Source organism: Rhyacophila brunnea, unplaced genomic scaffold (genome assembly GCF_057557595.1).
Source record: "Rhyacophila brunnea isolate RB1 unplaced genomic scaffold, BYU_Rbru_1.0 scaffold_22, whole genome shotgun sequence".
NCBI classification, from domain to species: Eukaryota; Metazoa; Arthropoda; class Insecta; order Trichoptera; family Rhyacophilidae; genus Rhyacophila; species Rhyacophila brunnea.
Window position 1 is genome coordinate 30,406,930 of NW_028232882.1, and position 27,414 is coordinate 30,434,343.

General features: G+C 33.8%; 1 protein-coding gene and 1 long non-coding RNA gene across 2 annotated transcripts; both read right to left on the reverse strand.

Annotated features, from left to right (window-relative positions):
- Positions 1-1,065: 1,065 nt before the first annotated feature.
- KdelR (ER lumen protein-retaining receptor) lies at positions 1,066-27,056 on the reverse strand. Its single transcript, XM_085949423.1, has 5 exons — positions 26,860-27,056; positions 24,465-24,724; positions 5,950-6,096; positions 4,999-5,104; positions 1,066-3,349 (listed from the first exon to the last, which is right to left on the reverse strand). Exons 1-5 carry the CDS (start codon positions 26,948-26,950, stop codon positions 3,315-3,317), a joined length of 639 nt encoding a protein of 212 aa, XP_085805549.1. The 5' UTR covers positions 26,951-27,056; the 3' UTR covers positions 1,066-3,314.
- On the reverse strand, positions 21,464-22,756 carry LOC147070336 (uncharacterized). Its single transcript, XR_015070968.1, has 3 exons — positions 22,578-22,756; positions 22,284-22,440; positions 21,464-21,829 (listed from the first exon to the last, which is right to left on the reverse strand). It is a non-coding gene; the product is annotated as an uncharacterized LOC147070336 (long non-coding RNA).
- Positions 27,057-27,414: the final 358 nt, after the last annotated feature.

Here is a 27,414-nt window from a genome sequence, read left to right on the forward strand (position 1 = left end):
ATCGTGCAAGTCTAGAAGTAATATTGCCATCATAATGTAATTCTACCGTGTATATATGAAACAATCAGTTTCAAATGCGTACTCGTACTGAATGTCATTTATCATTATACCAATCCTTTGGTGTCTGACAAATATTTTTTATTAAAATGTTTGTAAAAATAGAACGTTGATATTATGTCATAAACGTTTCTTATTAGTATAATAAGAGACATCTTTGTATTCGGGTCAGTATGGTACATAAGATAACAAATGGATAAAGTAAAATATTTTCATGTAACACTTTTATTTGACAATTTTTTTACATTGGTAATAATAATTATTATTCAAAATGCATAATATATTAATTTATAATATAAGTATAGTACTTTATTGTTCACGTTACATTGAAGAAAAAAACATAAAAATGTCCTCATCGTCCCATAAGACATTATAATGATATTATAATAAAATTGGTAAGTTTTCTGTACAATGATATCTTTTCGTGTGACATACAATAAAACATTCTATAAAATGGAACATTCCACATTCTATAAAATGGAACATTCCAAATTCTGTAAAATGCAACATTCAGCAATCTATAAAATGGAACATTCTATAAATTGGAACATTCCACATTCAGTATAGATTTTTTAATGAATAATCCTACAATTATCGATTGAATCCAAATAAAGTTAAAATTGTTTTTAAATGATTTTTCTAACCTTGCTAAAAATTTGCATGTTTGATGAAAATTTGCGATCTCAGCAAGTGTTCATTTCAAATTAAAATGCTGACAACTTGAGTGTGTATAATTTTTATCTAATTTCTTGTTATGCTCAAATTACACGAAACGACGCAATCCTCGCTAACTGTCTGCTTTATACAATCAACGTCACTTTTAATCTGTTTGGAAAGTCAGATAGAAACGTTTCTATTCTTGCCTGACCTGACAAAATGTCAACAACTTACTGCCTTTGAGTGTTGCCTCACTCGGAATTCATTATTTGAACAGGCAATAATAATACGAAATAAAATTTTCATCCATACATTCAGTAACTTGTTACTTGTCCAACAGTGTTATTTTTTGGTCTAATTATATTTTTTAACACTACCAACATAAATGTATATTATAAATCAATCACAGTGTTGAGACAATCCAATTGGTATCTGTATCATTGCGTGTAATAGTTGCTTACGACGGTCTGCGTGTTTTCAAGACTATTCGTGTAATTTAGTTACAATCAATCATTTTTCATTAATAATTATATTTTACTATCGATATCGATTATTTTAAAACTGATTTTGAGAGATTTACACCTTGAAACATAATTAGATTGCAGCGGTCGGAAATAAAACTTAACAATACGTCACTAATATGTTTATTGTGCTCAATTAACTCATTTCAATGACGCAAAATCAATTGTGAGAAAATAAATGCAATTTCTTTTTAATTCGTAATACTTTTCATTAATGCAAACGAATCATACAATCAAGAAATGAATAAATAACAATCTCCCGGTGCTAAACTAAACTAAGCCAAACGATAAATTAATTGCAAAACCAAGTACATTGCGTTAATTAAGCGTTTATCAGCGTTTGATATTACATCTGTTTCCATCCATGATTTTCAATATTTATATACTGGCCGATACACCACAAACATGCAACTGATTAAATATATTATCTTCTCTGTAATACATGTCTTTATTTATTGAAACAAAAACTTGCACATCTAATAAGAAATTAAAAAAAAACACATGCAAAGTTTGAACTAATAAAGAGGGATTCTATTAAACTTTTTAGTGTAGTTCAATTGGTAACGATAGAAAACTCGGATGTTGGCAACAATGAATACATTATTTGCGAGCAAATTGACTGTCTTGCTTTAATTACTTAGATATGTATAGTTATTATAGAATTTACTCAATTATTCATCTAAATATAATTCATTACAATATAAAAAAGACGTCTTTATCTCAGAGATCTCTTTATATCTTTAGTAACTTTTACATCAATATAGAATGAGTCCATTTCTGCGAAAGAAGGTTTTTAATAAACATTTTCTATAATAATGGATCCGTAGGTACCGAAAGTGTCTTTGCAATGTTGTACTAAACAAATTTTCAATACGGTCTTAGCAAACTGATGACCTAGTCCAGAAAAAATTACATTTCTAGGACGTCATTACAGCGGTACACTTCAGCTAAGTTGTACAGTTCTTTGTCCATATTATTGATTACCAATTCGTAGAAGCTCTAATATAAGAAATATTAAAATCAACATAAATTCTTGCATAATATTAGATAGAGAAAATTCTGGCCAAATTATGTCTATGGAAACAGAAAAAATACCAAGTCAACAAAACGCTACATACCAAAGCTTGTTTAACTACTGTTTTGCTAACAATATCAATGCATTTTTATATGATTAATTAATTACTAAAACATATTTGTACCAATTCCATTCCGATGATTGTAATACATAGTAATATTATAATATTGATTGACAAGGAGTTGCCATCGCTGGAAATGTATTGTTTTATGTGCAGTGCAGTTGTTAAATAAACATCTTGAAATAACTGTAGTGACTTCAACTTTAAGCCTCGACTGAAATTGTATTTAAATAATGGATTTAGTCGGGTGATAATAAAAATTAAAATGCCACAGCGAGCGAATGCATAGAAACTAGCCGTTAACAAATTAACGAAGAATGTTATTTGCCCTTAATAATTATTAAACAAAACTATACAAAAAAAAAATATGCCGCTTTACAGATTTTCAAAAAAATATTTACCGAAAATGTAAAATTGACTCGCCATTTTGTAATTCATGAAACAAAAGCTACGTCCAAAAGTTAAATAATTATTCAAAACTCTAATTATTTGGCATTAATAATATAACAATAAGTAAAAAAATGCGCCCAATTAGACTATAAACTATATAATAATAATTGATAGCACGCCGTATTAAAAAACTACTTCATATTCATACGTTTTTACTACAATAGATGCTCTCTCCGTTAATGGAAACAAATACATCTCTTTACTCATAATTATACTAAGAACTATCATTTAGTCACAAAAAAAAACTGTTGGAAGTAATGTGGATCAAACGAATTCCGTTAATAATTATTACAAAAAAAGACAATTCTAAATATTCAGATACACAATAATCAAAATAGGTACATTATTTCAGTAAACAAAGGACAAAATTAGATTAATCATTTTATTCTGTTTAATATTGAATGTTCTCCCGTTAATTGTTCAAAACACTGTCACACGAGGTTCCTTTAACGATGTGACGTGACGCTGGACGCTGACACCGCATCTAATGAGATTATGCCGGCAGCTGGAGTTTCTTTCCTTTAAGCACTGAAAACAATAAACGCCAGATTATAAAACATGATGATTTAAAGCACACATAATTCGAAATTTTAATCTCACAAAACACCACCTATATTTTTTTAATAATTCGTAATTCGAAATTAATTTTTTACCCATTGAGCACTAATAATAATTTATATAGCATAAGTAAAATTTTACTCTGTAATCTACCCCATGTATAGTCCCACGATGGCCGCGCGGCTTAAGCATCTGCCTATATCATCGTGGGTCCCATGTTCAAATCCCGGGTCTGACAAGTACACATATTGTTTTTCAATTTGAGTATGAGTCAGAGTATGGACCTAATAAGTTGAGCAAGTGGCTGACATCCATTTCTCGTAAAAACAAAATCTGTTAATACAAACTTTCGCTCTGTGGAGGTCAGTATTACGATCTTATTAGGATCGGACATGGTCGGAAATGTAATCTTACATACAGTAGACTCCCGATTATCCGGGCTAATGATGTGGAGAGGTGCGGCACAGATAAACGGAAAACACGGATAATCCGAACTATGGATTTTTTTTTTAAAATACATTTTATAGCAGAACTAAAACTAACTAAAAAAAACCACTAACTAAAGCAGACAATTATTTTAACATGTTTTATACTCATTATTTATTAAGAAAATCTGTGATTTTGGTTTTTTTGCAGGGATATTTTAATAATCTTCAAATATCAGTTCAAATTTTCCTAAGAGCTGTTATATCGTTGTATACACCGAATTGTGCACGGATAGGCCATGCGCTACGCAGAAACTAAAATCTGACGATCTGGTTGGTGATGAAACTCATAAACTGGCCAGTGACTGATGCTTCGCACACGGCGATACTGAAACCTAATAATCTCATAACCCCATTGTCTTTCCTACTTCATTCTAGCTTTTTCCGTAATATCTTTACGGGAATATTCTGGCAGCCTGTAATTATATAGGCATGAGTATTTCTCAATATCTGCCACATATCTTAAATTAATAATCGGTTCACCCATCTTTAAATTTTGACATCTTTATTGCTGGTTTATTTCAGTTCAGTGCTACCAAATTTGGTAAGAAAATATGATTTTTCATCGAATCTACTGATATCGGTACCACAGTTTTATGGGTGACTGGAATCTGAGACTTGGAGACTAGCATGTCGCGTCTCTTCGATTTCGGTCGCGGACGTTATGAAACTGAGAGATTCCAGTCTTGCCGTCAGCGAGCCGCCATTGAAATACATTAGCTAGATACTCGAGTTTCAGTCTCGTCTTTTTTGAGTATTCACGTGAGCGGTTGGCGTTCATCCACAAATCGGATAATGTGCACACGGATAATCGGGAGTTTACTGTACATGAAATTATGTGAACACCACTATCTATGAGTTAAGCGTGCATGCAAAATCAAGGGTGGAGGTAGGTTGTTATTACCCAACATAAATAGTGCACACTAAACTTTGTCAGTTATACTTACATATTTTCATTGAACTAAGACTACAAATTGTAGATTAGTATATATGCATATCTTCTGTGGATTCACTATATTAACTGGTAAATCAAGGCTGGGCAGACACGGGTATACGATTATGTTCATTAAATTTCTACTTTGTGGAGGCCCATATGATCCTATTAGGATCGGACATGGTCGAAGGACTCCTTACCTTTAGTAATGTAGAGATAGAAGAAATCACAGTAGAGAATAGTCTGCATGGCACCGGCCACAATCGCAATCAGATCGTAGTGGTTTTCAACCCAATAGCGGTATACCTACAATCAAACATAAAATGATTACCACAAAGTAAAATTACGTCGGTTTCGTGTCCTCACTAGACATGTGAATAACTTCATGTTGATTTTGCTAAATTAAACATTTTAATACTGAAAATGCATTCTCTTTCTAATACTTTGTCTATTGACATGTTCAATACCACCATCTAATTGTAATTTTTTATGTACTGCATTTTTTTATTATTATGAGTCAATGTCATCATTGTCATTTATAACTAAAACTATATAGATTGTAATTTAACCCATTCACTGCGTCCAACGCAACTGGTGCGTTCCCCATCGGGTGGTCATTAGATATAATGTTATTTAAATGTGGTAATTAAATATTAATTAAAAGGTCCGCAGCGAATGGGTTAAAGAGCACGTTTATAAACGAATAATATTATGTCTTGATTTATCTGTCCTATCTTCCTGTCTGCAACACATAAGCTGTCTCTTGACACACGTTGTTGCACGATCGCATAAATAGAACATGCACATTACATCTTGCATCCCTCTCATGCGCGCTGCACTTAATCGTTTAGTCAAATAAATGCATTTCACTCAGTCATTGGTATTCAAATCTACGCTTTTTTTAGCTATGAATATTGTTACCCTATATTGGTTCGCTTGTGATATAAAAAATAGTATTATTGCTCACAGTTTTAACACGTTGACAAGAAGATCTTGTTCGACAGTAATGCATAAATTAACTGCAATCTTTTCGCATTGCAGAAGATTCATGCGTAACAAGTTGCACAGAAGTTCCACACTGTTATTAACTTTAACAAGTTCTATTTTCTACGTCGAATCCATTTACGTGAAAACAAGATGCGATTTCTTACCCAGTTGAGTAGGTAGAGACCTCTGTATGATCCGAGTGCAAATAAGTAATGTGAGGTGATGCTTTCAGCTTCTCCGGTCTTGGACACGAGGAAGAGCTGTGGCAAGATGGCCACCGCCTCCAAATAGATTGAGAACGTCCACAAAATCTATAACATGACAGTCAAAAAATGAATTAAAAAATATTATACTTATTAAGATAGCTGATCATAATTTTATTACAAGGGTTTTGAAAATAGAACATTTTCAATATAACCATAAACAATAAATTTATGGCTAATAAACATTTACACATTCAGCCAGCTAGTAGGTAATTAATAAATTGTTCGAAAAATAATATGATTACTCTTAATTCGCGTTGACACAATCTGAGTACACTCTGACTGAGCGCACTTGTACGAGACAGCTTCACACTAATTACTACTATACGAGCTAGCTCGGAAGAGGAGAACGCGGTCAGAGTATGAAGCTGTCTCGTACGAGTGTACTCGGATCATGTCAACAGGCTGGTAATAGACTATAAAAAATGTTTTATAGCACGGTTTTCTTTTATAAAACACGAGAGGGCATTAATTATTACGCTACATAAAATATTTTATAAAGGTTAATTTTAAAAAATGGACAACAAATGTATATTTATGTTTTCAGTCTTTTACGGTTGTTGCTGGTTTACAGGAAGCATAGCCCGCTGGCAAACAAAATTTTGAAAATAGCTGATATACTGGATTATTTGTTAGTCATCTCGGTGCTATAGAGATGCCAATGCAATATAGTATACGGTCTCTTTCCGATAAGAAAGCTCACGGTGAACTGTGTTACGGTGAAATGTAATATGTACAATTTACATGTAGCCATGTCCCAAAAGCAACTTCCCAAGACCTTGGTTGATGTGCACTAGTAGTGAGTGAGTTCATAAAAGACATTTTGTCAAAGATCTTTTATAATCTAATACCGGCAGGCATTACTGGAGATTTTCCATTCTTAAACGATAATATTATATTTAATTTAATAACCATACAAAATTATTGTTAATAGCATTTCTGAACATTTTTATTAAAGGTAGATAAATCTGTTAGTATTGCCATAAATTAATATCTAGTATTGTTAGAATATAAAATATCGCACTGAAGCAAACATAAACAACAGTGAGCACTTAAAATACATCACTATGTAGGTCAAACAAGTTTATTACGAAAGCAAAATAGACTAATGACCAGGAACCAAATCATATCTGCCTATTCAGAAAATGAGCAAAAAATGGGTTTGTTAAGTTTTAAGCACAAGATTCTTTTAATAATCATTAACAAGAATTTAGAAAATAATGTCACTATGTATATAACTATTCCACAAAGACCTAATAACACCGGCAGATTCGCAGACTCAACCAGATCCAACGATCCGTGCTGACAGTCGTGAGCAATCCTCGTCCTTAAAAAGCAATTATTGTACGATATAAAATACCTGCTGCGGGATTACATTTCTAAAGCAGACTGCACATATAACTTCCCTTGAACCCCCTCAGATAGAGCCACCACTGTGTTTAACCAGTCGGCCCTGATAGTCCAGTGCGTTAGGCACTGGCCTTTCATCCAGGAGCCCCAAGCTCTGTACCCGGTGAGGTCACAATATATTTAAGTGATTTTCTCAAAGTCTGTGTGTTTGTGTTTGTTTCACTTATATTACTAACCACACTACTATTTCGCTACACTGTCAATGGGTCTCATGTGCTGTTGTAGTGTTAAAATGAATATACATTCATACATATTTTAATAATTGAGGTGCTGAGGATTAAAGTAATACAAGTGCAACAAAGGGTTACTTCGAAGTTAAATATGGGATTGAAAATTCTACATAACTGTTCAATATTTTGTAAATCAGACCTAATTTTCAAATGGTCTTTTACTGCTATTCAATGAAACAATACTAATATTTTTTTCATGTTAATTATATACAGTATAACCCGTATTTTACGTTTTTTAAGGGACTGAAAAAAAAAACCTAATTGGAGGGAAAATGTAAAAGGGGGGTATTGAAAAAAAGAACGTTTAAATTTTATGTTTCTAAAAAAATAATGTTTTATTAAAAAAACAACATTCAATTAAAAAAAAAAAAAATTTTATTATAAAAATCGCTACTGTTTGGTTATCAGTAAACACCGGCCTGTTGACGTTTTTAACCGTCAACCCATAAAAAAAACACATTAAATTGGTGGACGAATCCAATATCCTAAGGAGACTTTTGCCCAAATTATTCTTAGTATGGATTTCTACAATTTGTCAGTTGTTTTTTCTGCCAGCTCAGGTGCGAAGGTACTTATCATAATTATCTTGCGAAAATAATTTTAGCTGAGCGGCGTATTGCAAACAATTGATAATAACATGTACCAATTAAAATTCTCGGGTGACCACTTTTATAGTTCTTTCTATCGCAACAATTTTATTGTAAGCAATAGTGAACCATTTAATACAATGCGTATAAAATACATGTTTTAATAATTATATTTCTAAGAACTTTAGGTACGTAGGTACGTACAACTACTATGCATACAAATACCAATTAATTGATACCTACAAATATTGAAAGATTTTGTCCGTGGACCTTGAAATATTCTAAAAGTATCATATTGATACCATTACCAAGTATGTGTATAGTATCAAAACAATAGGTTTTCTGGAAATATTCGTTTGAATAATTATTATATAATTATAATATATTATGTTTTTATATAATATTATGTATTGCGTCAGCTGTAATTACATTCTTCTAAAGGTTTTGCACTTACGTTCAATATAAATATTACGTTAATACATTTAGATTTAGAATATTACAGAGCTACTTATCCGCAATGCCACACACTTTACTACTTACCGTGATTAAATTAGTTATAAAACCTTAAGTAGATAAAATGTAGGTTACCGTTAATTTAAAAAAAACTCATCGCCCGTCCCATTTAAGGTTACATGTAAATTGTACGTAATACATTTCACCGTGGCACAGTTTACGGTGAGCTTTCTATCGGAAAGAGATGACCGTATACTATAAGATAAGGTATCCAATTTTATTAGATTCAATATGAATATTAATTCAATTTTCATAGCCGATTGTGGCAAAATTCATAAATTCAATAATGAAAACCTAACCTAACAAAAAATTATCCAGTAATCGGCTATTTTCAAAATTTGTTTGCCACTGGCTTCCTGTAAACCGACAAGAACCGTGTTTTATTTAGACATGAATTTTATCTCAGTACTATACGACCTAAAGAGGTTGAACAGTCTTTAATATACGACCATATATTATTACCGATACAATATTTCGGATACGGCGAACTGTATATGTACCTACAGATTTCCAGACACGCCCATTTATTCATGTATTTAGGTATTATTATTTGATTTAAATGCACATAAAGAGTAAAAAAAAACTATTCATGATATAAAACGACAGGTACCTAGACACATATTCCTTTAATAAACACTTAATATGAAAGTTAAAAATTTTTTTCTACTTTTGTAATTTTGATATACAACATATTTTATCGTAACAGACATTTTCAATTGAATAACACAATAATAACGAAATATAGGTGCATATTGTTGCGTACATAAAAATTAACTTTAATAAAAAACTAACTGGTTGGTGATATTTGTACTTATTTATTAAATGACTGATTTATATAGATAGGTACGTTATGAGATGGGGTAACTTTATCACTGAAAAATTTGCTTGTTTAAAATTCATCAACTGTACGTGTCAAAAAAGGTTCTCTATCGATGACAGATTTTGAATTGCTTGTAATCGCTTCATAAATGAAGAAAGTGAACAACTTTAAAATGAATTATTTTCAATACAATATTATTTATCATCATCAGCTGTGGTATACACCAATATAGTATATATTTTTTATCGAAATACAAGATTTTGTACACACGGCGGCTGATGTAGCGTAGCCATCTACGAAACAGTGGGTTGCGGGTTCAATCCGGCAGATGGCAAAAATAATGCATATTGTTTTTTCAGCGTGTACCTACTCGATCTACTGAATGAATTTAGTGGGTTGGGCGAATGGACTAACAATAATAATTATTCCTCGTAAAGAAGGGTACGTTAATAGGTGGGTATAACTTGCACTTCGTAGAGATATATGTTTTCAAATTAGGACTGAAAATTGTATCCACCTAACTATCATTATTTTATGTATGCGTATTGTTCTTAAATCAGTTGTTTAAGACAATTCAGTCGCGTAACAGAATATAGAAAGCTCCATAATAGCTCCATAGCGTACATATAGAATTATTAATCCACGACGTTCACAAAATGATATGTAATTTAAATAAGAGTAAGTGAAGCAATTTATAAGTATACCTAATAAAAAGCAACATGTATACGTCTCTAGTCAGAGTATTGATAAGTCGCGCAGCCCTTGTTATCATATTAATAAGTAAGGAATTCAAAGATATAATATTACATACCTATGTATGAGTAAGTAGATATTTAATATACAACAAATAAATATACGAAATGTACAATAAGAGCTTTAGAAAATTATAAATCATCCAATTAACTATTTTTTTATTCAACGAATAATTCACAAGATTTGACAATGTAACATTTTTAATTGAAGATATCTACATAGTTTGAAAGCACATCAAAGAAAACTGAAAAGATCTTATTAAAAAATAATACGATGCCCAGCAGGATACAAACCTGCGCCCACTGGATTCGCGCCAATGTGCTCTGCCAACTAAGCTACCTGCGTTATATTCAATTGCGATGTAAATCATGCATCACAAATATATTCAGCTAAGCTGAAATTTAAGAGATACATCCCTCCACAGCTATTATATATTTTCATATGATACATTTATTTTAAATATGTTAACATATTATAAATATTATTAGCTACTTTTTTAGCTATATATATATATATATTTTAGCTATTATTTGTTAGTTTGGGTTAGTTTAGGTTAGGTTAACCTAACAAATGATCCAGTTTATCGGCTATTTTCAAAATGTGTTTTCCGCTGTATTTCTGATAACCGAACAGTACCAAAAAATCATATTAGTTTGTTGAATTTTTGTTTTTTTGTTATGTAATTCTCTTTCAAGACTATATATACATTTAAAAGTGTCATCTTGAATATCAGCAAAGCTTGTAAGTAAGTAGGTTTTTAAACCCTGGATGGCGACCAGTGGACCAATCACCTTGTTATGCGCCGAACTCGGTCCAATCACAGCGTCGCTCGCCGACCAATCACCGTGCGCCGTTCTAAAGACACGGAGTTTTCCCTCCAAACACCTTACGCCGTTCGAATGTTACGACCCAATCATTGTCAAGCGCGCGTAACTCGCATATCGTCGCCATAGATGTCAAGGGAGCCAGTCCACAAAATCATAATGCTGAGAAACAGGCATGCAGAGATTTTGTGCGACAATTAAAAATGACATTTTTTTATTGAACTTATTTGTTTTTAAAGATATAACGGTGAAATTTTGAACATAGAATATACTTTGTGGTGTTACCTTTTTATTATTTTGTACAAATAACTAAAAAAAATAGTATCTTAGAAGTTATGTGTGTTATATCTCTTGACCACTGAATATTGAAATGAACAAAAAATGTAGTCAAAAGAGTTTTGTGGCTTAAATCCATTGACCACTGCATCTTTGATGATTTTAAAATGCTTTTGTGTACTTTAGTCATTTTCGCCAAATTTGTGGCTTGGCTCCCTTGACCATCTACGGCGACGATATTTTGAATATTTCCGACGTAAATCGCGGGAAAGAAAAACATAAATGCGGGTATTAAATGTACTGAAATACATTGGGACTGAAAAAATTACACGCACGCAATTGCCGGGAAAACGTGAATTCCGGGCATGCAAAAACGAGGTTATACTGTATTTTTATTGTTAGGAATACGAGTCAAACCAAAACATTCAAAATATATAGGGTTGCTGATATTATAATAATATTTTATAAACCGATTCCATAGGGTATATTATATACTACAATGTTGGGAATCAAATGTTTATATCTTTTTAAACAAAGCAGTTACACCTTTGAATTCTGTTTCATGCATGAATAGGTATTCGGTGATATCTCATTTTTAATTATATGTCACATATTAATTATATTATGTCACAATTAATCATCATTCAACAAAGTAACCATCACAGGTTAGAATGTGGTACACTCGTGAAAATCTTATCAATCAATAATTGCAATCATGAAATACATTTAAAAAAGTCATTACTCAGATGTCAAATGTCATTCAATGCAAATTCTGAGAGCAAGATAATTACACATTGCAATTATGTACTAACAAATATCAGCAAAATGGCCCATTACAAGTATCAAGAAGATAATAAATAAGATTTAAAAAGCAATTGCTTTATCAAAAAAATTGACAACACATACTGCATTTTATTATGTCATACAGTGAGACAATGATTTGTTTTATATCTTCACTATCACGAATGCATCTTTTAATCAGTTTTTTAAGGTTCTACTTCACTTGCAGAAAGATTCAAAATCCTCCGCCGACGCATGTGTACAATGCGTTACTTTGGTCCAGCAAGCTTCACATTGTATAATTTGTCAAATAAGGATTTTTTGTGTATGTACCAACTCCAAACTAACAGCAATTTATTACCCTTATTTTAATCAGTTATGTTTTTATAATTTTACTATTAAAGCAGTTGGCTGTTTTGTGTGAGTATAGAAAACATGCTTTATAACAAAATGCCATCAAAATCTTATTTTCGGTCAAAAGTGGAGTTAGCTGGTTTGCAGATTAAGCAGTCGATAAAGGCCTCCACAGAGTGGAGATTTGTATGAACTGATTTTTATTTTTACCAGAATTGGATGTTAAACACTTGCTCAACATAATAGGTCCACACTCTGGGCCCAAACATACATTGAAAAACAAGATGTGATATTTTTGTCGCCAGACCCAGGATTCGAACCTAAGACCCATGAAATTATAGGCCGACACATTATCCACTCGGTGTATAATATGTTCGTATTATATATTACGATAATCTAAAATAATCAATTGTGTGTACAGCTGATGTGGTATATTATTGACAATGTTTGTTTGCAACCAGATGGGCAATGTTAAAACAAGTGCCGCTATGATAAAATCAATTAAATTTAACACCGCTAAAACAATTTCAGTAATCATTGATTTTTTCTGTATGCAGTATGATACGTTTATACGCTTCGATTAAACTGTGAGGTGTATATACATTTTAGAACGTGGGTTTCTGTAATGTAAAGGTATTAGAACACAGTGAAAAGCGGAAAGATATCTAGTATCTTTGGGATTTTTTAAGGGAGTGAAAAGATTGCAGAGACTGCACTGGATAGGCCACATACTTTAACCTTTTTCTATGCCTCACGATATTACTATGGCAGTATCTGACAGGCCTCAGATTTTTAATGATACACAATGAATGTAGAGCGAAGCTCTTACTAAAATCGCTGTAATACCGATAATTTGTGATTTAGTATTTCATAATTATTCAAACAGATGTGACTTTTTAGATTATGTAAATCAATCGACAGTGGCTAGTAATTTAAGTTTAAAGTCGGACGAGATAACTCGCAAAAATTGTACGTGCTGCCTGCCGCTCACGGCCTCATAGGGCAATAAAACACGCTGAAGGCATAGAACCGGTTAAGAGAGCTTGGCCAAAATACCTGTTGAACATCAGAACTGAATCGTCCACGGTAGAAATAGTTTTTGAGGGGCCAAATAAGAACACGGTGCCAAAGATTTATCACATGCCTGGTTGAATTCAATAGCGTGATTATTTTTTTATAAAAATAGTCAATTAAGATTTTTTGAATTGATTCATTATGTTTATGTGTCGTCAGAACCAGAGCTTCCCTACCAGTGTGCCGCGACCGATCGGAAAGAGTGCCGTATCATATTATTTTTGCGCACAGTAAAATTCAACGATCTACTTAACGTCTTATGATTGGTTTTCATCTCTAGTGTTAACCACATTTCTATGTAATCTTGTATTATCACTTTTCAAAAATTCAATATTATCATTTAAATTTCTTGACTAAGAATTATGATGTTTTTCAGGTAAAATACACAAATTGCTACAAAAAAAAAATTGGCGTGTGTACTTATATACGCACGTTAGAAGTTATACTTCTTTGGCGTAACAAAACAAAAACAAAACTTGTGATAACCTAGATTCTCCGACTAGCTCTTAATTATCTTGTTAAATTACACACTCAAGCAAAAGGACCGCATATTGGAACGCCGTTGGTTTATTTCTATACACTTTAACCTATATTACTAAATTATATAATTATTTATCTTTGTTTTTATTTTTAAAGTAACAACTGCCACTATGTCGTTTAATAGTTTGTTTACGTAAGGAATTGCAAATGGCCGACAATAATAAATTCGCTGCCTAGGCAACGGAACAATTCTTAAATATAATATTATACTGTATTATAGTCACGATTGGTGTATCATACTGTGGCGTAATGGTAGTGCGTTCGGCTGATAACCAAACAATCGGTGGTTCGAATCCAATCGAGTGCGTTTATTTTTGTGTGAGAAAATAAATTATGTGTTACATGTCACACGCCAAAAATACACTCTGATCTGATTTTCCAAATGCGACTAAAGAAGTATACCTTCAAAAAGTATAATTTGGATAGTGTGGTGTGATGCAAAACTGAGGTGCACTGTTCTAAACGATGATTGGCAATCATTGGTCCAGCCCATAATAATATAGTCCTTAATCTGGATAAAATACAATGAAAACAATATTATGATCTTATTCGAGCCCACACCCACGAAATTAGAGATAGAAATTCTGGTGAAACTTTACCATGGATCACTCTTAAGGGGGAGAGGCATAGAAATTCATTATCAAATTAAAGCTTTAAACATATTTTAATCGATCGATACCTATCTAAATACAATGGGAAAAATAAAAAATATTTTTTTATTTCGAAGATAAAGCGACAAATTCGAAAAAACGGCTAAAAATAAGGGTTTTACTAAAATAAATATTGATTGTTCCAAGTAATTTCTTGAAACAAAATTATCGAATTAATGTTGTTTAATAAGTTTTCTTGGAACTAGTGAATCTCTTTTATCAATTAATTATAGTTTTAATGTTTTTTTTTCAATCTAAAAACAATCGATTTTTACGAAAAATGAAAATGTTCAATTTTCAATAATTGCATCAAGCGAAAACGTGGGCCTGTTCAATATATTTTTCTTACTTTTTAGATATATTTAACGTAATATTTTAATTTATATTTATTATGTTATTTACTAATTTCCAATTAAATACAGTCGTCAAGGACGTGCTGCCTCTAGCGGCAACAACGTGCGATACCGAAATAACTGTCATCTGTATTAGATTCTAGTTCGCATGAATAATAGGTACCTACCTCGTATGTAGATACGTGCGGTTAGTAAGCATTCACAGAATATTTTATTATCTATGCAGATGTGGCAACGGTGCTAATCTGGCAACATCGCACTTTTTTTGACATTGATTTTTATTGTTTACAGTTTTCCATTGCTTTCGAAAGTTAGGACAGTTAGGTACGGAAGTTGTGTCGATAGATTAGTTAGTGTTGGTTTGATATTGCTTGGTAGAATAGTTTTAGTTAGTGTTGGTTTGATATTGCTTGGTGGAATAGTTAGATTAAGAATCTAAAGTTTTTGGGTAGATAGCGGCTGTAACAGTGTCTAATCCAAGTGTTGTAACGTGAATTCAGTTCATATTTTTTGCGGTTTTTCTAGGTAGATAGGCAGGGTTTTTAACTATGGAGTTTACAGATTCTCTTGTAACAAAGGCCAGGAAAAAATTTCGAAGTAAGAGATCTAAAAAATCTATGTTGATGCAGAGATTACACGCCGAGCGTGATCGCTATTTTAGAAACTTAAAAAATTCTACGTTGCCTTTAAATGCCGATGTAACCTGTGAATCAAATGCCAGCACGTCAACTAACGTTCGCGAATTCGATGTAACCATGGAAAATAACGTTTACGAATCTCCGTCGTTATTTCAACATGCCAGCACGGCAACTAACGTTTGCGAGGTCGATGTAACCATGGAAAATGACGTTTGCGAATCTCCGTTGTTATTTCAACATGCCAGCACGGCAACTAACGTTTGCGAGTTCGATGTAACCATGGAAAATAGTGTTTGCGAATCTCCGTCATTATTTCAACATAATATTTCTACAAATCCCGTGTTTCGAACGTATTCCAAATCGAGTAAGCCAAGCGCGTCCATGGTACAGAAGCCAGTGCTGTATGATGAGGATTTAGAATATTTAGATATTACTATGACTGATGACGATCTTCCACCATTGTTAGTTGAGCGATCTAACGAAGTCATTCAGAAATACACACCTTCGGGAAGACGCATTGTCGACATTGCATATTTTATCGAACAGATGAAAGAAATCTCATTGCACCCATTAACCTGCACCGATGGCGAATTTACATTGCAGCGAGAAGTGAAAGATGGGCTTTTGTCTACATTGCACTTTGAATGCAGATTTTGTGATAAGACAGCCACTGTACGTTCTGAGCCACCTAGATCAACAACAAATACGTCGTTTGTATGGGGTGCTTTGAATGTTGGTATTGGTCATAGTCAGGCAGAAGAATTATGCTGTACGATGAACATTCCATTCATGTGCAGTGCCAGTTTCCGAAAACATGAACAAAAAGTAGCGAAGTCGTGGAAAAGCCGTTTAAGTGATCAAATGACCAAAAATATACTATTGGAGAGAGAATTAGCTGTACAAAATAATGAATTTGATGAGGGACACCCATACATTACAGTAATTGTTGATGGAGGATGGTCGAAAAGAAGTTATGGACACAGTTTTTCTGCTAATTCTGGTGTGGCCTGCATAATAGGGAAACGCACTGGGAAAATTATATACTTGGGTGTGAAGAACAAATATTGTCAAATTTGCTCAACTAGTAAGAATGAAAAACGTGAGCATCAGTGTAATATTTCTTATTCAGGCCCATCTACTGGTATGGAACAGACCATTATAGTGGAAGATTTGAAATATATATATGCTCAACATAAGGTATGGGTTAAATTTTTGATTGGAGATGGCGATTCAAGTGTGTTCGCTAGAGTGCGAGAGAGGGCTCCATTTGGGTATAAAATAAGAAAATTGGAATGTGCCAATCATATTGTGAAATGTTACACAAGTAAACTCTACAAAATGGCCAATAATATAAAATATGACTCTCGCAGCCGCACTTTATTGCGAAAAGAAATCAAACGTCTGAAGGCCGCCGCACGTTGTGCAATTAAGATGGCAAATGGCAATGTTACCCAATTAAAAAAGGATTTAAAAAATGGCCCTAATCATGTGTTTGGAAGCCACTCAGAATGCCGGGCAGACTACTGCAAGAAAAAAAATCCTGAAATAAACCACGTACCGTATTTAGAAAAATCACGTTTAATGTTAGACATACATCTCCATCTAGATGCAATAATACGCAAAGCTGATAGATTAACAACCAACATTACCACAAACGCTGCAGAGAGTTATATGGCGTTGGTCAGTAAATTGACAGGTGGGAAAAGAGTTGACTTTTCTAAAAGTAAAAGCTACGAGGCTAGATGCTTTGGTGCAGGTATAGTTCATACAATGGGTTCCGCTCATATTACAAATTTACACAAAGATATAACTGGAAAATCACCTGGTGAAACCACAAAAAAAATGGTACTTAGACGGATCCATCGAAAAAACACTCTCAAAGCCAGGCGTTTAAATTTTACTTCTTCGTATAGAAGAGTGCATCTCAATACGTATAATGGGCCAGATTGTGAATACGGACCTAACGCCGCTAAGCCTGATATATCTGAAACTGAATTGCAGGACAAAATGAATAGTATTTTACAGATTTTGGGAGCGGAGGTTTCTTCTGATGCTGATTGCGAACAATTACAGTTGAAAACAGTTGGACAAATTAACAATCCGTTGTGGGTTGAAGCCAGGCTCAAAAGACTGACAGCGTCCAAATTTGGAAACATTTACAAAATGAGAGATTGTACTCCGCGACACAATACTGTCAAAAATTTACTTTTTCAAGGTCATGTTGTAACCAAAGACATTACATATGGTATAAATAATGAAAGTGTGGCTATTCACTTATACGAACAGAAAAATAATGTACAAGTTGAGGAATGTGGCCTTTTCGTAAGGAAAGATTTACCATTTTTAGGCGCAAGTCCAGATGGGTTAGTAGGTAATAATGGAATAATTGAGGTTAAATGTCTTCCTTCAATTGGCAACAAACGAATTTATGAAGCAGCTCAAGAAAATAATATTTGCATCAATGTCGTTGATTCCACTCTTTGTCTGAAAAAGACTCACAATTTCTGGTTCCAAATACAAGGTCAACTGTATATTGCAATGAAAGACTTTTGCGATCTAATTTTATATGCTGACAGTGGAATAGAAGTTGTAAGATTAAATCGTGATCCAAGTATTGAGCAAGAAGTCATACCCCGCCTGACTTACTTTTACATGCACTCATTTCTTCCCGAGCTGGCAGATAGCCGTATTGAACGAGGTATGAAAATACGTGAACCTGCGTTCGTTATGACGGCACAAAAAACAGCGACAGATAGGAAGGCACTGTTACAGAAATAGGATTTTTATTTTTTTAGATGTGTTCATTCATTAGGCTTATATACTTATTGATAATATTATTGATCATAATGGTTTCGATGGCAATGTTATGTTAGGGACGTCAAATATATAAAATAACTCAATCGATAATCGATCACCAAGAGATAATCGACAGGCTGCATAAAAATTCATCTCATGTTGGCTTGACAACAAGCCTTATGGCATTACCAACTGTCCTGATGCAGATTTCCCCCTGATTAGTGACAGACAATACATCGACAGTATCAACACCATTAAATTCCTACGGTTGCACATCATATAACATGGCACTTTGTAAATAGAGATCGCTCTCTGAGCGGCAATAGCTGGTGCAACATTCATCTCGATGAATGTCTGTGACTCATGGCTGTACTCTCCTATTTCTCACTTCCATTCTGATTGTGTTGCTTTATGGTGGTATGGAGCAACATTCGTCTCGATGAGGAATGTCTGGGATTCATAGCTGTACTCTCCTATTTCTCGCTTGCATTCTGATTGTGTTGCTTTATGGTGGTATGGAGCAACATTCGTCTCGATGAGGAATGTCTGGGATTCATAGCTGTACTCTCCTATTTCTCGCTTGCATTCTGATTGTATTGCTTTATGGGTGGTATGGAGCAACTGTATCCTGAGCTTCGACAGCATATAAATGATGTTGAAATGTTCACCAACATTATTTATATTTCTTTAGAACATCGGGGTGTGCCATCTCATCCGGTATGGCATTGTTACCAATTCTTCTGATGTATTATGGGTAAGTGCAATTCACTGTTACAATGCATCAAAATATTTCTGCACTTCACATTTAACACAATACTTAATATTTCCATGATTTAACATTGAAAAGATACCAGTGCCTAATATTTTTTAAATTATTTAAAATGTTTCTTGTGGGAATATAATATAGATATTAAATCGGAGGCATAAAAGAGACAGTCAACAGGCTGCATAGTAATAATTTGTCTCGCGCGTTATTTAGTTTCGGCTATATTAGGTGATACTGCTTTGCTGAACGATAAGCAATCTTCATAATTCTGGTGAAAAGGGTGCATGACGGAGGTTTCGGCCGTCGCACCATTACCACACGCACATCTCTCTCAGCTCTGTATTGACGGTACGAATAGTATGGCTTTCTTGCTGTGAAACTTCGCCAAACATTCGATTGAACATCCTCACGATGCAGTTTTTGTTCCATTGTGAGTAATTTTGGCACCCACCCGTCTTGCGCACAGCTTTCTCATGTCCAAATTTTCAGTCAATATGCAATGTACTCATACAGCACTTTTTGAAATGCCTACCATGTCTGCCTGATCCAGATTTCCCTCTGATTAGCGACGGACAAAACATTGAGAGTGTTGACAGCTTCAAGTACCTGGGGGTACACATCACGGGAGATGGCATTCTGCAGAAAGAGCTCGCTATCCGAATGGGAATGGTTGGAGCAACATTCAACTTGATGCGGAATGTCTGGGACTCACGATTGTACTCGGTCAAAACCAAATGCCGCCTATTCGATGCTTGCATTCTGACGGTGCTGCTTTACGGTAGCGAATCATGGCACCTTACGAAGGCTCAGAGCAACCGTATACTGAGCCTCGAAAACAGATGTTTGTGACGAATACTGGGTGTGCGGTGGTATGACTTTAGGAGCTGAGACTGGGGGGGCAAAAGAAGAAGAAAAAAGACCATGTCTGCTAGCTCGCGCACTTTCACTCAACGGTCATCCAATAAAAGCGTTGGATGCGGACCTTTTATTGAAGTTCACGTATTTTCATACCTCGTTCGATACGGCTATCTGCCAGCTCTAGAAGAAATGAGTGCATGTAAAAGTAAGTCAAGTGGGGTATGACTTCTTGCTCAAAACTTGGATCACGATTTAATCTTACAACTTCTATTCCACTGTCAGCATATAAAATTAGATCGGAAAAGTCTTTCATTGCAATATACAGTTGACCTTGTATTTGGAACCAGTAAATGTGAGTCTTTTTCAGACAAAGAGTGGAATCAACGACATTGATGCAAATATTATTTTCTTGAGCTGCTTCATAAATTCGTTTGTTGCCAATTGAAGGAAGACATTTAACCTCAATTATTCCATTATTACCTACTAACCCATCTGGACTTGCGCCAAAAAATGGTAAATTTTTCCTTATGAAAAAGCCACATTCCTCAACTTTTACATTATTTTTCTGTTCGTGTAAATGAATAGCCACACGTTCATTATTTATACCATATGTAATGTCTTTGGTTACAACATGACCTTGAAAAAGTAAATTTTTGACAGTATTGTGTCGCGGAGTACAATCTCTCATTTTGTAAATGTTTCCAAATTTGGACTCTGTCATTCTTTTGAGTCTGGCTTCAACCCACAACGGATTGTTAATTTGTCCAACTGTTTTCAATTGTAACCTAACATCAATGGGACATGGATCACATTGTGAACTGCACTTTTTCTGGTATAGAATCTGTTCTGCAAATTGCCATCATGCCAGTTATCATCATCTTCGTCTCCCCAATCCAGAGGGGGGGGGCTACTCAAGATAGCAGATTCCATAGTCGCCAAAATTGCCAACCGCTTCTTTCAAAGATTCATGAATACTGACGCAGCACTGGCAACAACTTACCTCTGACTCTAAAATTCAGCTATTCTTCGACAACAGTGATGAAATCTCAAGAAAGTTACCCATAAGTGTGAACAGTTACTGTGAAGAACTGAATAGGTTGATAATTATCAAACATATTGGCATAATACAGACATTATAAATAATTGTAGACGTATTACGTACACAGTGCGATAGTCAGAAATAAAGGCAAATTATGTAAATTGTAATGAAGCGAATTTATCTATATATTTCATTATGAATGCATATAATATACAGAATGATTGTCTATTAAAATATAAGCAATGACGAATGTAACATAAAATTATGTCCTGATATAAATTGTTTTATAATAAATAAAAAACATTGTACACCAAGATTCTTTTTCTTTCAAGCCTTCCTATCATTATCAGTCATGGTAAATAGGTACTTATAGTCTCCACTGTGGATTACTGTTGAATTCCTATCTAAAATCGTGGTACGATTCGATTCCGGCAACTGCAAAAAACACCTTATTATTTTCCTTTGTCCTGAATGGCTTTGTATTCCGCATTCATTCCGCAGCATCATGAATGGTATCCACCTATAAATGATACATAATTTTAAATTGTAATAAATAATCATAAAATATATTATTATAATTAAGTATATGTACCTATGAGTAATATATTTGTAACAAAGCTTCATTGTCAATTAATTTATCTCATACATAATACCAAATAAATAATAATAGAACTGCGACATTATACTATTCTTTTTTTGGCCATGTCCGATTTTAATAAGATCACATACGTCTACATAGAATGGACATTTGTATTAAGAGATTTTTTGTTGTCACGAGAAAATGGAAGTTAACCACTTGCTCAATCTAATAGGTCCATATTCTGACTCCAATAATTAAAAACAATACGCATGGGTATTTGCCAGACCCAGAATTTGAACCTGGGACCCACAATATTATATGCCGCTCGGCCATTGTGAGCATAATAGTGATTTACTGTGCAATATATAAATAAATTCAACGATTCTGAACATACCTGAAGTAGGAGGTATCTGATCTTATGATACCATGTCTAATGTTTCATCGGTGACAAGAGTTTGGTTTGTATGATAAATTTGAATCAATAAAGGGTTCATCGATTTCAATTCCATTATTCCATTCGAATGGGCATAACTCACTTAGCTGCTCGTTGCCTGGAAATATTAATACACGATTAACATGCTACCTACCTTAAAAAATTAAACGTATTTTGGTAACTCACAAACAAACGTAAAAATTTGATTCATAACATTTTGAACACAATAATATTAATAATATGAATTAATCTTACCTGAAAATAAATTCAAGATTTTGTTGGTTTTAATATTTCTGAAAATATGTACAACATGGATAATAGTTATGATAGTAGAACAATATTAAGTCAAACTTTGAAATTAAGTGAAACACGAAATATTTTAGGTTATGTATAGAGTATTATCATGCCGATACCAAATGTCATGCAAATACCATAGACAATATACATAACAAAATATTATTATCACCAGCTTGATAAGTCAATCAAATATTAAATTTAAATATTATTCCATAATATTGTATAATTTTAGGATATTGTAAAATAATATATTCATTAGAATGACTATAAAATCCAGAATCTGGACTATTCAGCTACATTCATATAATTATTATTACTAGGTCGATTGTCACAATTTTTATAAAAATATGAAGACAGTTCGATTGAAATAAAATTCAATACGTTATATAAATGTATAAAACCATTGTTTAAATAACAACTGTAATTATAGCACCGGTTTTTCAATTTATTCATCAATTTTTAATACTGAGACATCTAGTTAAGATGACTCGAAGGTTCTTTGAATTGGAATGATATTCCAATATGATTTTTCGTATATGCTTTGCAAATCGTGTAATAGATGTCTCTATGAAATCACAATTTTTGATGACATCCCCCTTAACATGATTAACTCATCGGGTGGAAATTCAACCTACTATTTTTTCCTGCATTTAACCATATCCGTTAATACAAGTATCCCTGGAGAGGGTGACGACAATAGACGTGTTTTTATTTATTTTTGACACAGTTAACATTCACTTTTATTACTATATTATCATCTATCTATCTAGAATCAAATCTGTCTTATTTCCATATATGACGTGAATTGTAAGGCTGGTTATTTTGTTGAGAATTTTTACTAAACATGAACTGAACATTTTACTAAAATTTAAACACATTCCTCATTTACCACAGAGAGCCAAACGTACAAATAGCTGCCCTGAGAATAGATGTTTTTAGACTTGTCAACATTTTTTGAGACTCTGAAAAGTGACATAGAAACATTTTTATTATAACACAATGCAACTCGACAATTAAAAAAAAGGTCGCCTCAAAGTCATTAGATTTCACCTTCGCCCCATGCCTTATCAGTTCTGTCACGTTGACGTTTACCTTTATAATAATAGTCACCGCACTACCTTCTGTTTGGTGAATGTTTTTTTAACGAATGCGAAATTAAAAAATGTAATGTAATTTAGACAAAGGGAGTAAAAGATGACGTATGATAATAGGGGAGACGGTGGTCAAAAGACACCGAAAATCGTGACATCAAAACCAAGATACCTGAAAGTTTTAGTAGCCTTACTGATAATGATACAGTATAACCTCGTTTTTACGTGCCCGGTATTCACGTTTTCCCGGCAATTGCGTGTAATTTTTTCGGTCCTGATGTATTTCAGTACATTTAATACCCGCATTTACGTTTTTCTTTCCCGCGATTTACGTCGGAAATATTCAAAATATGCGAGTTACGCGCGCTTCTGAAGAACTGTCTGATGAAGACGAGGTTGATATTCCAACAAAAGAAGAAGCAATGAGGTTCACCGAGGGTTTAAAAACCTACTTTACAAGCTTTGCTGATATCCAAGATGACACTTTTAAATGTTTATATAGTCTTGAAAGAGAATTACATAACAAAAAAACAAAAATGCAACAAACTAATATACATGTACATGATTTTTTCAATAAAAATTTTAATTGAATGTTGTTTTTTAATAAAACGGTATTTTTTTAGAAACATAAAATTTTAATGTTCTTTTTTTCAATACCCCCCTTTTACATTTTCCCTCCAATTAGGTTTTTTTTTCCAGTCCCTTAAAAAACGTAAAATAGGGGTTATACTGTAATCAAAAATTTTCTTCTCACCTCTAAAACACTAAATTCATTATTAATCAATAGGGCGAATACTGCTGCGGGTATCACTAGGAACTCGATCCGGAAGGTATCATGGTTGTGGTCATAGGTGGCCTTGAACTTCAAGTAGATGAGGTAGATGGTGGCGTACGACGCTCCAATGAACACCACTTTCATGAAGGTGTTGTACGCCGAGATGAACGTGGTCACCAAGTCCAGGTACCGAGTCGTGTACACTATCGCAAACAGGATCTGCGACTTGCCGGAAATTCCTGCAAACAAAATAAAAAATTAGATCGCATATGTATAACACAGTGTTGTTACGCGATAAAAACCCCTGATTTGTCCCTAGTTCTTCGCTGCCACGTACATCCACTAAGGTTTATGAGTTCGTCTATCCAGCGTGTTTTAGGGCGTCCCTGTGGGCCATACCACTTTAGTCCACTCGCCGAGCGACACATCCGGCCCATTGCCATTTCATCGGCTATGCGACTTCTATCACAACGCATACTCTTATCTGCTTCCTTATCCATTGCTTTCTTTTGTGATCTTTCCACATTATGTCCAACATGCCCATTGCGCTACATGTAATTTTTAGATTTTTCTTACATTAAGCTTGCTCGCACATCAAAACTCGTCTATCTGCCTGGAAAACCTGGATATTAACTTAAGGCTTCAGTTGAGGCATGGTCTTAAAAGATCGTGGGTAGGCGATGCACAGATTGTGCAAATGACAAGTGCCGAACGAAATATAATTTGTCATAAAAATTCAACATGCGTCCATTTAATATTATGTTTATTGTTATATTACTAATAATAATAGTATATTCAATGACATGTCTTCTTTTTCAAGTACATACGTAAAGTATTTTAGTCATCTTTACACGATTTAAGAATATAGTCCTCTAACGCCATGACAAAACAAATTGATGTGCGCACACCTCGACTGTCAGTCTCCGATTGGCAACGAGTGCGAAAATTCATCGCACCTACTGTTGAAAATTATTTGCCGATTCAATGATGTATGCTCTTAAGGACGGCAACAATACGGCCTGTACAAAGCTTCCAGTGCAGTTCAATTGATCAATATTAGGAGACTGCGCTGACTAGGTCAAGTGCATCATATGAATGATAATGACCAGAGAAAAAGAGTAATGTTGAGCGAGCAACTTAGTTAGTTCGTTTACTTTATCATAAATTGACCAAGATGTGCTTCACATCCAAAGCAGAGATTATCTAAGTAAAGCTCCAACCAGAGCTGTGGCACTCCAACCAAGGGCGGCAGGTTATATGAAAGTATGGTGAAGCAGGCTGATAATCAATTTGCGGCAAAATTTCCACGTTAACATTAAATTATATGGGTACGTTATAATGACCAAAGTAAATCCTCTGTGATGCCCTGCATTTTTTTTTATCGCATCGCTATTGCTTGTAAGTTGTCGGCTATTGTTGGCCTGCTTCATTCAGTTGTATAAGAAAGCCTGTTCCTTGCCCCTCTTTTTATTTAATACCTCTATGATATAAACACTGTCCATATTCTATCCGCCAATTGTCAAAGAGTAATCTAGATCAGGACAGGAGATACTAAACATGTTATTTTCAGGCCTACGATAGACGAATTACTATAGCCTATTGATTATCTCTCGAATACCCCTGATAGGATTTCGGATAAGACAACGTCATCGGAATACCTTCCATGGTGGTATGATTTGACATGTGACAGCTGTGATTACGTCAAATGGTATTAACTTTATCTAAATTCAGTTTTGTTTACGAATATTGTATTACGCCTAGCAGGCAACAGTTTTTAATTCAGGAAAGCTATTTGGATATATCGAATCAACGCGTATACTCTTTTTGGGGCACTTAACCTAATTTATTTTAAAATTTCTGTAACAATTTAAGTAAAGCATTCTTTTGTTTGTGTGAAAGATAAAATCGGTTTCGTTTACTTTAGGTTTTGGTACCTTAATGTCCCAACCCCTATTTATGGATACCTACATAGATAGACAGGGTTAAAAATTTTGGTGACTTGTTTAAGGAAGAATATTAATGTAGGTGTAAAAAAAGACTACGTCATTAGAATTATATATTACAAATAGATTTAAAACTCGGCCGAAGAATGCGGCAGAACGTCAAAAAACATAACAACAGTTGAATATTGTTTTATTCAATCTAGCAAACATGGTGGGCATTGAGCCACGGTGTTTTTGACACATCACGTAAATTTCAATACTTCACAATTCGAATAATAGCTTTGGCGAAAACGTTGTATCTCTAAATGACATCTCAATTGATCACAACTGATAAAGCCGAACACAACTTTATATTTATTACACATCGACAATAATTAGCGATAAATTGGACCGATAGAACCGGGAACGATAAGTAATAATAATGAAATAACCTGCACACGATCGGGTCTTCCATATCTTCATAAGTAATATTACAATGGCTAGGAGGTGAGATAAATCACCGAGAAGACGAAAAATATTCATTTTTGGATTTTAAAGTGCCGCTGACAAGGCAATTACACACTTCCAAAAATTGACAAAATGACGTGGCTTCGCCGCTTTGCCTTGCAGATGTCACTACAAAACAAACTGTGTTTCCAAATTCCAGACAACACAAGATAACGCAGTGCAGCTATACCTATTCTACCTACCTAATTATTTATTGAGAAAACATTTTTCATGAAAATTATACCTAGTCTTTGTTTTAAATTAAAATTGAAACCTCAATTAATTTTAGAATAAGCTACTCGTATCATAAAAAAAGCTTTAGATAAATGACATACGGCCGTTTTATTTATAAAAAAATGCTAAACTATTGACATAGGTAGGTACCTAGAGACCGAAAACTTTGTGAGACCTGGCGGCGGCGCTCGTGTTGATCTTATCTATGGTTTTCGATTTCGAAGTGTTGTTAGAAATACTAGGATTAGAAGATAATATTGTTTCCC